General features: G+C 42.8%; 1 protein-coding gene across 2 annotated transcripts in view; it reads left to right on the plus strand.

The window, feature by feature from the left end:
* Nucleotides 1-13835, plus strand: part of SPECC1 (sperm antigen with calponin homology and coiled-coil domains 1) — a 288342-nt gene that overhangs the window by 196420 nt on the left and 78087 nt on the right. The window contains exon 8 of one of the 2 annotated variants that reach the window (XM_041001556.1): nt 3400-4825. The exons of the other annotated variant lie outside the window; for it this stretch is intronic. Within the exon in view, the coding sequence (XP_040857490.1) occupies nt 3400-3421 (22 nt within the window). The 3' untranslated portion in view covers nt 3422-4825. Of the gene's footprint in view, nt 1-3399; nt 4826-13835 lie in introns of those variants that run through there. 2 annotated transcript variants of the gene reach the window in all.

A 13835-nucleotide genomic window follows, 5' to 3' on the forward strand; every position in this document is an offset into this window, starting at 1 on the left:
CTTACATACGTTATTTTAAAGATAACTGGTGAAAACAAGTCCTGAGTTGCTGTGGTATTGCTGAACAAGTTATTTTTTAAAAATTCCTTTAGTTTTATTGGAAAGGCGAGGTTAAAGAGAGAGAAGAAAAAGAGAGAGAACTCTTTTATTTGCTGATTCACTCCCCAAATGACTGCAACAGCCAGCGCTGAGCTGTTCTAAAGCTAGGAGCCAGGAGCTTCTTCTGGCTCTCCCCCATAGGTGCAGGAACCCAAGGACTCGGGCCATCTTCTGCTGCTTCCCCAGGCAGCAGTCAGGGAACTGGATTGGAAATGGAGTAGCTGGAACTCAAACTGATGTCCATATAGGAGACCAGTGCTGTAGGAGGAGGCTTAGCTTGCAGCACCACCATTCCAAACCCCTTAGACAAGTTAGGTATAAGATTCTACAAATCTTACATAGATTGTAGGACATAGACCAGATCATACAACTTGAATCGTATTATAATAGGGAATCTGTGTATCGTGATCATTTAGAGTTCTATATGTTGTAGCCTACATTTTCAAATTTAAACTCACTTAAAAAAAAAAAGACTTTTTCTGTATTGATTTTCCAGTGATTTGCAGACCTACCTTCTGAATTGAGCAGTTCTATCATCGCAAACACTTCAAAATTTTATTATTTTTAAAAGATTTATATATTCTTTATTATTTGGATGGCAGAGTTAAAGAAGGAGGGAGGGAGTGGGGAGAGAGAGAGACAGATATCTTACATTTGCTTGACCAGGTCAAAACCAGGATCCAAGAGTACACCTGGGTCTCCCCTGTGGATACCGGAGCCCTAGTCCTTGGGTCATCTTCCTTTGCTTTTGGAGGTGCGCTAGCAAGGAGTTGAATCTGAAATGGAGCAGCTGGGACTTGAACTGGTGCTTATATGGGTTGCCAGTTGCAAAGGCAATAGCCTTACTTGCTGTGCCACAACACAACACCAGCTCCAACATTTCAGAATTTTCTAGTTCAACGCAGATCAGAATGTGGCATTTCACTAAGAGCTTGCAAGAAGTACCTTGATCAGACCATGAGATTAACTGATTCCTAACTACATTGTACACAATGGACATTGGAGGGAATTGTGGAGTCTGGCTGGCAGTTAGGCAAACGATACACCTGGGCTGGGGATTCAAATTCGCATCTGTTATGAAGAACACAATTACTAAAACCAGGTGGAATATTGTTTAATTTGCTAATAATCAGAAGTCTCATTCCCAAGGTTAATTTTGAGTTGGAATAACTGGTGGAGAATTAAGACTGTAGACTCGTCTCCGTCAGCTTGCAGGCATGGCTCTGTCTCAGGCCTAGCTTCCTCCTCTGTCAAATGAGGAGATGAGAGCAGAGTCGTGATTCAGCATCCCATAAGCTCTGCCATTCTCTGAGAATGCTTGGTCAGCTTGACCTGTGGTGGGCGAATCAGAAGCCCAAGTGCCAACTGTACCATCTGCCCGGTGCAGTCCTTTGAATCTCTTCCACACAGTGGCATCTCTGTATCTTAGGTGGGGCTAAGAGTGTTATTCCTCGTTTAGAATTTTGAATAAGCTGATACGTTTTTAATGAACCTGAAAGTGATCTGTTTCACTGGACGTATGCAAGTTAATGTGCGAAAAGATAAAGAATAACTCTCTTAACTCTTGGCTCTTCTGCTGTGGACAATTAAGAGAAAGATATGGACATTGAAACATTGGGAGTTGAGTCCTGAGACCTGGCAGGACAAAGGAAATGCAGCAGCGCAATTTGGTGGGCCAAATCACCCTTCGGAGTGAAAGGCGTGGGTGATGAGGCGCATGTGGCATGGTAGCAGGGACAGACCCAGGCATTTATTTCTCATGCTCTGAAACAGAAAATAGCATTGTTTTTACAGACACACCCCATGCTTTCCTTGTGTAGCACCAATAAGGATCTATGAAAAACATCTTTAAACAAAGTCGTTAAATACGTTGGACATTTGTACTACAGTGATTTCGAGGACACAGAAGGCCTAAGATTCAAATGCGTTCACTTTGTACCACGCACTAGTTCTTTCCGTGTCACCTCTTACAGTGAGTAGCATGGCCCATCACATGCCCACGCTGCTGGAACTGGCTTCTGATTCCACTTGTACACATCTGCATCGTGCCCTAACACCCGTGTGTGCCTCTGTCGCCCTCTGTGTTGTTCTGAGAGCTCTGACGGTCGTGGCTGCTCAGTGTTCCTTGGCTGCTGTGGAGAAGGCAGGTGCGGAGGTTGGAGGTGCATATTCTTGGGTATTGGAGAAATCTTTTCTGGCATTCTTGCTGTAGATGCTCTGTTCCAAATCCGTGATTGGTTGAGCAGGGAGCAGTTCTCTTGGAGGACCCAGAAGCAGTTCCGAATAACCATGGGGGGAGGACCTTTGACATTTTATTCGGTCCTCTATGTTGAAACTGGACCTTTCAGGTCCCACTACTCCAACAAGCATGCTCCATTCACTTACATACCACGTGTGTTTTCATAGTTTAAATTTACATTTGCGACATTAAATAATCTAGAGTTCTGAAGAGTTACATCTGACTCCTGCTCTCCTGCCCCGTCTCTGCAAATTTGATTTCAAAATTAAGCTTCCCTTAGGCCATGCGGATTTGTAGGCTGTATTAATAAAAGAAAGTATTTCTTAACTTCATTTTTGGCCTTGACTGCTAGACATTAGAGGGAAGCATGAGCTTTTCTGTACATTTCACAAGAGCTGATGTTACTCATCCTGGACTCTGCATTTCCCCAACACAGTTCTTTTTTTTTTTTTTTTAAAGTTTCTTTTTCTTTTTTTTTTTTTTTTAAGATTTATTTTTATTATTTTTTTATTGGAAAGGCGGATATACAGAGAGAAGAGACAGAGAGGAAGATCTTCCGTCCGATGATTCACTCCCCAAGTGAGCGCAACGGGTCGATACTATGCCGATCCGAAACCAGGAGCCTCTTCTGGGTCTCCCACGCGGGTGCAGGGTCCCAAAGCTTTGGGCCGTCCTCGACTGCTTTCCCAGGCCACAGGCAGGGAGCTGGAAGGGAAGCGGGGCTGCCGGGATTAGAACCGGCGCCCATATGGGATTCCGGGCATGCAAGGCGAGGACCTTTAACCACTTGCGCCACCGCGCCGGGCCCAATCCCAACACAGTTCTTCATTGAAGAAATTCTGGCGGAAGTTGTGTAAAGACATTTGGAAGTCCTTGGCATTTTTTTTTTTCTGCCTGAAAAATTTTGACTTCCAAAGAATTGGAGCAGTAAGAATGAAAACATGTTGGCTAATTCTGGACATTAACCTTTCCCAGTGGGACATTCTTGTGTTTATAAACTACGATCCTGTTGCCTTAAGTAACTCCTTTACCAGCCTTCCCTCCCATTTCTATCTTCACAGCTCCTTGGTCTCTGTCAGCTAGCAGAGCACTTGGTGGAAGAAAGCCCAGCCCTTGCCATGATTGGAAACTACAGCCATTTCTCTGTGAGAGGGGGCATGTGTACAGGGGAAATCACCTCTTTACAAAGAGCCCAGTTGTCTCCTTACACCATTCACTGTTGCACACGCAGTGATTGCAACCAAGTCTCTTGACCTTTTTTCTACATTTTGGAATCAACTCACTGCATGATTAAAGATGATCCTTCCCTCTTTTTGTTTTTATCCTCAGAAGATTCAGCCATCTTTTATTTGGAAAACAAAATGAAGTGACTCTGAAAAATCAGTATGGTTGTTGTGAAGAAAATGTCTTACATGCAGGTAGCGTGTTGGGAGAGATTAGCAGCTTAGCACATTCCAAGTGTGGTGAATGCAACCCATGCTGGGGTTTCTACTTGTTGGCATTTATTTTGATGCTTCCTTTTGGATGTGATGTCTAATGACCTTGGAATTTACACTACTTAATGCAAAATAAGAAACTGTCTGCATGCTGCCTTACTCTTGAAGAAGTTAGAAGGTTCTGCTTCTGGTATCAAGTCTCACTTGAGCTTTTTCAAGCTGTGGTCTGACTTCGTTGCCTCATCTGAGACAAGCGGCTACCGAGCTCTGGTTTAACTTCAAAAATATTTGTTGGGCTAAACCCAAATAGATGTTTGGCTGGTGATAAAGGATGAACTTTACATCAGCTATGCGTGCACGGTGACAGCGCTAATTGTAGTCACCGAGAACTCATGAACAGCAGCTACAACAAAAGCCTCGTGGAAAAAAAAAAAAAAAAAAACCTCCCCAGGATGCTGTCAAGACTGTCATTGCAGACATGTACAAGACTCAAACTTTAACCTGTGGGACATTCAACTTTTGGATATCCATATGCTTCTGAAAATCTTTTCCCAATTCAGCAGCCTCCATCGGGCAAAAACCTGCACTGCTTGTCCGAGGAGCTAGCTCACAGCGTTGTTAGCTGCACAATCCAAAGAAAAGAGCAGGACGAAAGTTATTATCCAATAAAAGGGTAATCAGGAAGAGGAATGCTCTGCCAACTCAGGAAGATGTTTTAGAGTGTCAAACTGGAGCGTCCCCGTCACCAGAAAAAGTTTAACCTGACTCAAGGAGGGGGAAAAAAAAAACTATCCTAGCTGTATTCTCTGTAAAAATAATGTAGACACTTGTACAGTTGTTAGTAGAGTTGAAAATTATATTCTGAGAAGTCAGAATGATTTAAAATCCACTTGTCAGGTATTTTCAAAAATAAAAAGTAAGAAAAATGCAACCTCAACTTAAAAAGGCATAGCTGTCTTTGCACCTCATATTTTAATCTGTCTTTACTCCAGGTACTGTTGGATATTTTTTACAAATGTTTATGAAGTACTAAATAAATATGCTGTTATTTGGAAGAGTCTGTTGCTTGATTGAAAAAAAAAACTTACGTTTTTCATTTTATTTGAAATGCACAAAGAGAAACAGACAGATGGAGACAGATCTTCCAGTTGCTAGTTCACTCCCTAAATTCCCGCAGGAGCCAGGCCTGGGCCAAGTTCTGAGCTCAGAACTCAGTCCCGGTCCTCCAGATGAGTGGCAGGAACCAAATACTTGAACCATCATCTGTTGCCTCCCTGGGTACACATTAGCAGGAAGTAAAGGAGTGAGGGCTGGAATCAGACAGTGTGGTGAAAAATGTAGGCATCTCAGGAGTTTTTCATCACAGCTACATTTCTGCAGGATCTTTGTGTCATTTGGTTCTAAATTTTTTTTTTTTTTGCTTCGGTGTAATATCTGAATTTTTTTTTTTTTAATGTCACTCATCCCGCACAATTTTTCTTTGAAAGTCAAAATGTAGAGAGAGAGAAAAAGACAAGGAGATTGTCTGTTGACTCACTCCTGAATTACCCAGAATACCCCAAAGATTGTTGCAAGCCAGCACCAGGAGCTGGAAGCTCCATTACTGCTTCCTCCCATGGTCCACAGCAACAGGAAGCTGGAACTAGGAGCCAGCACTCCAGTACGGAATGCGGGCATCCCAAGGGGTAACCTAACTCCTGTGCCAAACGCCCATGCCCTGGTACAGGCTGGACTTTAGATGCAATTGTGGGTTTAATGGACTATGAAATATATATATATATATATGGATAATTTCAGTATTAGAAAAAAGAGGACCTGTAGAAAAGTACTTGTTGTACTTTAGAAATTCATTAGAGCCAGATTAGGGTGTCGGACATTGTGCTACGCAGAATTTGAGGTCTAGATGTGTCTGGCTGAAATTTTTAAAAATTGATATTTTATGAGTTGGATCTTTTTCTTAAATACAAAAATCATGTTGAGATGTATGAAAGTAGAAATATATGAAGAAAAGTGTTAATCATCCTCTCCTAGTGCCGTCTAATAAGACAGTGTTTTTGTTTGTGTTTTACTCTTCCCTTTACTAATATAAATCCATGGTGATATTTTTTATGAACATGGAATTATGAACTATGTAATACTCTGCACTTGATATAACATGAGCATCTTCTTATATCAATATGTGGGATTTTTTTTTTTAAAAATTATTTTTTTGAGAGAGAGGAGAGCATGAGTTGTCCCAAGGTTCATTTACCAGATACCTGCAGTGGCCACTGCGTAGGGCCAAAGCTGAAAGTGGGGAACTTGGTTCCTGTCTGCCCTGTGAACCGTAGGGTCTCAACCATCACGGCTGCCCCCCGTGGATCTGCATTGGCAGGAAGCTGGAACGAAGGATCCGAAGGCAGTGTCACATCTGGGTACTCCCAGTGGGACATCCTGACTGGCATCTTAACTGCGAGGCCAAAAGCTTGTCCCCATAGCTACATGTGTTCCACAGAATGAACCTGCCTGCGTATAGTCTACTGTTGTCTTACTGATGAACTTTAAGGTGACATTTTCTAGTATTTTTCCTCCTCTGTTGGTAGTGCTGTAATATTCACCTTGAGTCACATTACTTTGTGTAACTGTGCTTTTATTTTTTAGGGATGAGTTCCTAAATAAAGGATTTCTGTACTGGAGAAAACGTACATTTAAAACTCTAGTCGATACTGCCAGGTTGCTTGTCTAAGAGTGGAGATATTTTATCCTTCATGAGAGTGTCCGCTTTAAATGTATTACCTTAACAACATGCTAATTTGTATTTCTCTGAGCATCTTTTAAGATGATTTTTTCATTCTGAAACTGACACATAGAAGCTGTACACATCAAGGCAGATGTCTGATGCAGTGGTTAACATGCCGTTTGGGTTGGCCTCATTCCGTATCAGAGTACCTGGGTTCAAGTCCTGGCCCCATTCTGCATTCTAGCCTTTTGCCCATGTGCACTCTGGGAGGTGGTGATAACGACTTAAACAGTGGGACGCCTGCTACCTGCATGAGATATCTGCATTGAGTTCCCAGCTTCTGGGTTTGGCCAACATGGGGCGGGAGAGGGAGGGGAGTAAACTAGCAGATGGAATGTCTCTGTCTTTCAAATAAACAAAATCAATGAGTGAATACACTTTTTAAAAGTTATGCCTATCAAAGGAGCACCATGTGATGTTTTCGGTAGGCGTATGCGTCAGATAGTCCAGTCAGGCTGTCCAGTGAAAATGGACATGTCCGTCTCAGGCATTTAACAGTTCATCATGGTGAAAAATCCAAATTCCCCTCTTCTAGGTTTTATTTTTCTTTTGGAGAAATATGTAGTGCATTATCATTATGTAAAAATCATCATAGGGAGTGGGCACTGTGGTACAGCAGCTTAAGCCATGATTTGTGACCCCCACATCCTATTGAAGTGCTTCCTCTCTGGCTTCTTGCTGCTGCATCCTGGGAAACAGCCACTAAAGGCTCAGGTGCTCAGGCCCCTGTCAGCCGTAAGGGAGACTAGGATGCAGTTCTGGGTGCTTGGCTTTGGTTGGTCCAGCCCTGGCTGTTGCAGTCAACTATGGCTGAGTGGCTTGATCTCTTTTCCTCTCTTTTTCTTTATTGCTCTGCATTTCAAGTACGTGACAACAAGTAACTTTTTTTTTTTTTTTATGAAGTCCACTCCTGATTGTAGCTGCCCCCTGGTGCACGCCCTGGGATGCAACAAGTGATGGATGGCTCGAGTGGCCGGGTCCATGCTGCCCAGATGAGTCAGTGAATCCTTGACTCTTGACTTTGACCTGGCCTACCACGAGCCCCGCTGTTGTGGGCGTTTGGGGTGTGAGCTAGCAATGAGGGAGATCTCGCTATCTGTTTCTCTCCCTATCTCTCTGCCTTTAAATAGATAAATCAACAGACATTTTAGTTAAATAAGTAAAAAGGCATTTTATTGTGCACTAAAACTACTATCTTGACTTGGCACCCACTAACCTTTTCTCACCCTCTCTCTTCGCGACTCTTCTCCCAGCCTCTGCTAACTGCTGTTTCTCTCTCAACTGTGAGATCGACTCTTTTAGATTCCACATACGAGTGAGATCTTATAGTACTTGTTTTTCTGTGCTTGCCATGGACTTAATTCAGTTAAACAATGACTTCCAGTGCTGTCCATGTTGTTGGAAATATCAAAATTTTATGTATTTTATGGTTAGATGTTTGTATTTTATCAGAGAGTAGACATTTTCTGTGTTTCCCTTTCTTAGCCATTGTGAATAGTACTGCTGTCAACATGGGAGAGAGTACAAATGCCTCTTAGGTTGATTGCATTTCCCTTGAATGTATTACTCGGCAGTAGTGGTATTGCTGAATCACCTGGTAGCTCTATTTTTAGTGTTTTTTTTTTCTTTAAAAAGATTTATTTATTTACTAGAAAGGCCAGAGTTCATAGAGCAAAGGAGTGACAGGTCTTTCATCTGCTGACTCACTTCTCAAATGGTCGCAACAGCTGGAGCTAGACTAGTTCAAAGCCTGGAGCCTAGAGCCTGGAGCCTGGAGCTTCCTCTGGGTTTCCCAAATTGGTGCAAAGGCCCAGGCATTTGGGCCATCTGACACTGCTTTCCAGGCACATTCACAGAGAGCTAATCAGAGATGAAGTAGCCGGAACTCAAACGAGTGCCCATATGGGGTGCCAGCATTGAAGCTTGTGGCTTTTCCTACTATGCCACAATGCCTACCCCTATTTTTAGATTTTGAGAAAGCTCCATGCTGTCTTCTACAATGGCTTTTTTGTGATCCCAGCAACAGTGTGCTGGGATTCTCTTCTCCATGTCCTTACCATACGTGTTGTCTTTTGTGTTTTGGACAGTAGTTGAGCAACTGGAATGACATGCTATCTCAAAGTGGTTTTGATTTGTATTTCCATCATGATCAGTGGTGCTGAGCATGTATTCGTGTACCTGTTGGGCATCCCTGTATCTTCCTTTGAGAAATTTCTGTTCGCTGAGCACTTTTTTTTCTTATTACTTTTTCTTACCATTGGCAATTGCTGTTCTAAGAATTGCTAGTTTGAACATTTTTGCATATTTCTTCGAGCTGATTTTTCTTCTTACCAGTCTATGAGTCGTTATGAGTGTGTTTGGGTCTTATGACTTGTGTGCTATGTCGTGGGTCTTTTTATTGTCTATCATTGAGAATTTCATATTGTTGCATAATATTAGTGCTTTTATTTGCTGGATTTTGTTTGCTGTTTCTGGGCCTTTGTTTATTATTTCTCCTCCTCCAATATCTCACTGAGAGGAGAAGCACGTGCAGGCACCCAGGCAACACACACACACAGCCATGTTAGCTGTCTTTATGTAATGTATTGTGGGTCCTACTGCTTTTAATTTCAGATGGATAGCCTGTCGTGCCAACAGCATATTTATTACAAAGCTGGTGTTAGCCTACCAAATCCACCTTTACTTTCTTCTTTCCACCTGCCTTCAGGCACACCTTCCCAAACATGCCCTCGTTTCTTATTTTTTCTTTCTTTTTTTTTTAATTTGATTTTTGATGTTTATGTAGTTGATCAGGGAAGGGTTGAGGATCAGGGGATAGTGGGTGGGACCATTGTTTACACATTTTCTTTTTCTTCTTGCTGTATTTGGGGGAGATGGGGATACAACAGAAGAAACCACGCCCAGCCTTCCAACAGCTGTATTACCTGGGGGGTGGGGATCTGCCACCCGATGTCATCCCAGGGTCACCATTGTGGAGCTTTTTCTGAGGGTTCTGCTCATGCGGTTTTCTATAGTTCTAAGATGCTGCTGGTATTGTCGCTCCAAGGGTAAGGAAATCCATCCAAGATTGATTGGCTGTCATAGTCCACCTCCGAGTCTCCATTGGCCCAGAAATTTGTAGTCGTTTCACTGATAGTTGATTGATTTGTTCTGTCCTTCATCTTCAGCAAACCAATGGGTGCTGCGGCCCAGCCCAGCCCTGCCCAACACACATTCGGCCCTCATGTGCCACAGAGAGAACTGCAGCCCAGTCAGAGCAGCCCCCAGTGACCCCCTCTGGACTAGCCCAGCAGCTCTGGTTCCTGTGCCTGCCAGCATGTGGACTGGTCCAGTCTGCCCTATATCCCATTGAGATCTCATATGCATCAGTGGGCCTTGAAGCCTAACTTGACCCAACCGATTCCACCCTCTAGCCCACACTCATACCAGCTTGTACCACCGCCTGTCCAGCCAGGCCCACCCTCAGTCCTGGTACTCCTGCTCACCAGTGGAAGTTGCAGCCCATCAAAGGAGCCCATAACCTCCCCACTGGACCCATTCCCTACCCTGGATATTGCACTCTTCAGGTGGTTCTCGTGCCCTCATTTCTTATGCTTCTGAGTTAATTCTGCCTCAAGATATTTGTGATTGGATTCTTAGATTGCTGTTATATTTTTAAAAATTTATCTTTATTTTAAAGGCAGAGTTACATAGAGACAAGGAGAGAGCTTTCATCTGCTGTTTTCACTCCAAATGGCTGCAGTGGTCGGGGCTTTGGGTAAGACCAAAGCCAGGAGCCTGAAGCTTCTCTGAGGTCTCCCATGTGGGTACACGGACCCAGGTGCTTGGGTCATCTGCTGCTGCTTTCCTAAGTTTTTAAAAATGAGCCTTTTATTTTAAATCACCATCTTTCATCTGTTTTTTTTTTAAGATTTATTTTAAAAATTTATTTGAAAGGTAAAATGATGGGGAGAGACAGATTTTCCATCTGCCGGGGTTCACCCTCTAAAACACCACAACAGCTGGGATTGGCCCAGCCAGGAGCCAGGAGCTTTTAAGGTCTCCCATGTGGGTGATGGGGACCTTAAGCACTCGGGCCGTCTGCTTTTGCTTTCCCAGACACGTTAGCAGGGAGCCAGTCAGGAGTCAGTGCAGCCAGGACTCAGACTGGCTGTATGGGATGCCAGGGTCACAGGCAGCAGCTTGAACCTCCATGCCACTGCGGCAGCCCCATGTTGTTTTCATACTCTATTGAATTTGAGGGGAGAAGCTACCAAACATGTGATTCTGTTTTCTATTGTACTTTGACAAGTGTCTCTTTTCTCAAGTGTGGCTGTCCTTTGCTTTATGGAATATCATCAGTGGTCAGGGAAAATGTTCTAGCCCATCGCCAACCATTGCTTGGATGACACCAGGTCAGGGTCTGACCTTTGCCTGAGGTTGGTATCCGCACACTGTGTGCGGACTCCTTGCCTTGGCCTGTCGATGCTTAGACTCTTCTCATATCTTAAATAAAGGGTAGACTTCCCAAGTTACACGTAGATTATACACATACATTGGGAAGCACAAACCCAAAGACAGTACAGAAGGAATTTCTGCCTCAGTAGAAGAGATGTGTCTGTGTTTGGTTTCTTCTCTGGTGTAACCAGAATAGAGGAGCCAGTTTCTTGAGTTTGCTTGCTTGGTTAGGTCCAACCGGTGACCCTTCCTGAGTTTCTGTCCTCTGTGCCTGGGCAGCCCCATCCCAACCTCCTCAGACTGCGGGTGTTCGCGCTCCTGCGCCTCTGCGAGAACGCGCTGCGTGCTCCCTGGGCGCAGAAGCCATTCCCATTGCTAACACAATGCTAATATTGTTTGTTTGGTTTCTTTTTGTTGGGATTTGAAGATTAAGATGCTTGTGTTCAAGTTGCCATTTTGCACAATTTTTAAAAATACACAAACTAAAAAATAATTTTGAAGTATTATATATTTTTTGCATTGAAATGTGAAAATGAGATTCAGACTGCCTGACCCCTAAGAGACAAATATGCCATAATTTCTGTGACAAACTTCTTTATTTCGAAGTTTTGTGCAAACCATTACGGAGTACTTTAAGGAACTGCTCTCTAAGGAAGGTCACAGAATGAGCAGAGGCACAAAAGCATGACATAAAAGAAACAGGTGGGTAGGTCAGTAGTCCCAAACTGGACTGGCAGAAGGAGGGGATGGGGGTCAGCCTGGAGCTGGCTCCTGCTGACAGGCTCAGGAAGGAGGCCTGGCAGTCGTGTGCATGTGGTCCTCTGTACAATTCTTAATCTGCTGGCAGTGAGGGTTGCACTGGTGCAGAATGACCTGGCCCAGATGGTGTTTATGGTTGAATACTTTAAGATATCATGTACAAGAACTCCCCTGAATTTAGCTCAACATAAATAACAAAATGGTGTCTCAATGGAGTCTGTGCTGTACAAAATCAACACTTGTGGAAACCCATTCCATCTCTGGATTACACAGAGCAAAGAAAAATGCTCAATGAACAATCATGACGGATATGCACATTGAAGTTATCATATCAGATAGAGGGCCTAGATGGTCAGCGTTCGGTGAGCTGGTGGCACACAGCCTCCTGTGGACGTGTGTATCACCTGCTCTGTGTTCCGGCCTCAGCCGTTCCTCACTCTCAGGTATGGGTGGTCATTTCCTAAGAGTAGATTATGGCATGAAATACATGTTGGCAGGGATTCTCATAGTAAGTTTTAATAAGAAATAACATCAGCCTGTTTATTATTTTCAGAACACTCAAGCATTATAGAAAAATTGAGAAAGGGAATTACCAAAGCTGGGTGTGCACCTGAGATTCACTACTTAAAAACTTGTGAGGGTGTTTTTCAAAATTATCGTTATATAAAGAGAACCCTCTGAGCTATGTTAACATTTTCTTATAATGTAAGGAATAATATTGTGAGATTTTTGTGGGAAGTTTAATTCATGAATGTTACTGTGCTTGGCATATAGAAGGATATTTCAGAAAGCTCATAAATAATTGGAGATAAAGATGCTTAATTTTTTTTAAGATTTTTTTTTTTATTGCAAAGTCAGATATACAGAGAGGAGGAGAGACAGAGAGGAAGATCTTCCTTCTGATGATTCACTCCCCAAGTGACCTCAACGGTTAGTACTGCACCGATCCAAAGCCAGGAGCCAGGAACTTCCTCCAGGTCTCCCACACGGGTGCAGAGTCCCCAAAGGTTTGGGTCGTCCTCGACTGTTTTCCCAGGACACAAGCAGGGAGCCGGATGGGAAGCAGAGCTGCCAGGATTAGAACCGGCACCCATATGGGATCCTGGTGCGATCAAGGCGAGGACTTTAGCTGCTAGGCCATGCCGCCGGGCCCAAAGATGCTTATTTTGACCCTTGAAAAGTTTTGAAACTGATACATAGCTTGTTCTCAATTTGTATTTTTCTTAAACTTTTGAAGAGTCTTCATATGCATGGATTTCATAGTTCTTTTGCCTCAAAATAAATTTATCTTTCATACCTATTTTCCCCAGATTTTTGAAATTACCTTGTAGAGAGGAGTTATTTCCTATACATGTTATTTTCCTGAATTTATTAATAATTTTTATGGTTTTATAGACTGGGAGCTGATAGGAAAATTGCTGCTGCTTTTTTTTTTTTCTTTTAAAATATGGCCTGTAAACATAAAGCAGTTACTTTTTCTGAGAAGCCACAAAGGAAAGAGCAGACTATTGAATCCCCAACGGAAAAGCTAGTGTGTCGGATTTATTAACATATGGCATGTTCGCATACACGTAAACTTGCAAAACCCTGGAAACTACTTTGGGATGATTAAAGAATTTGCAAGGCTTTATTTAACTACATGTCTAAATTTTTTTTTTCACAGGTTGACTTTAGGGCCTACCATAGGGCTTCAGAGGCAATTATTTAGTGTTGAAATATTAACCAGTGTGGTTCCTTGCGATTTTTCCTGTATATGATGACTCCATGTTTCTCTTATTGATTTTTCTTTATTGATGCCTGTGTGTGTGATCTTAAAGATTTCTTAATGTCCTTTATCTTTCCATGGCACGGGAAGTGGGGTTTTCTGATTGAGAATACTAAACCTGTTGTAATAAAATCCATAGCCTACTTGGTAACTGTTTTGTATGGTTACTAAAGTCAAACTTTGTTGATCCCTCCTAAGTACCCATTTTGCACACATTCACATGCAAATAGCTATTATGTAATTTGGTGGAGATTTCTCTAATCCACTTAAATAACGAGCAGTTTTCTCATGCTTTTTTTAAAAAAAAAATTGTTCCAGACA

This window comes from Ochotona curzoniae, unplaced genomic scaffold (assembly GCF_017591425.1).
Source record: "Ochotona curzoniae isolate NIBS_2020 unplaced genomic scaffold, NIBS_Ocur_1.0 scaffold_2453, whole genome shotgun sequence".
NCBI classification, from domain to species: domain Eukaryota; kingdom Metazoa; phylum Chordata; class Mammalia; order Lagomorpha; family Ochotonidae; genus Ochotona; species Ochotona curzoniae.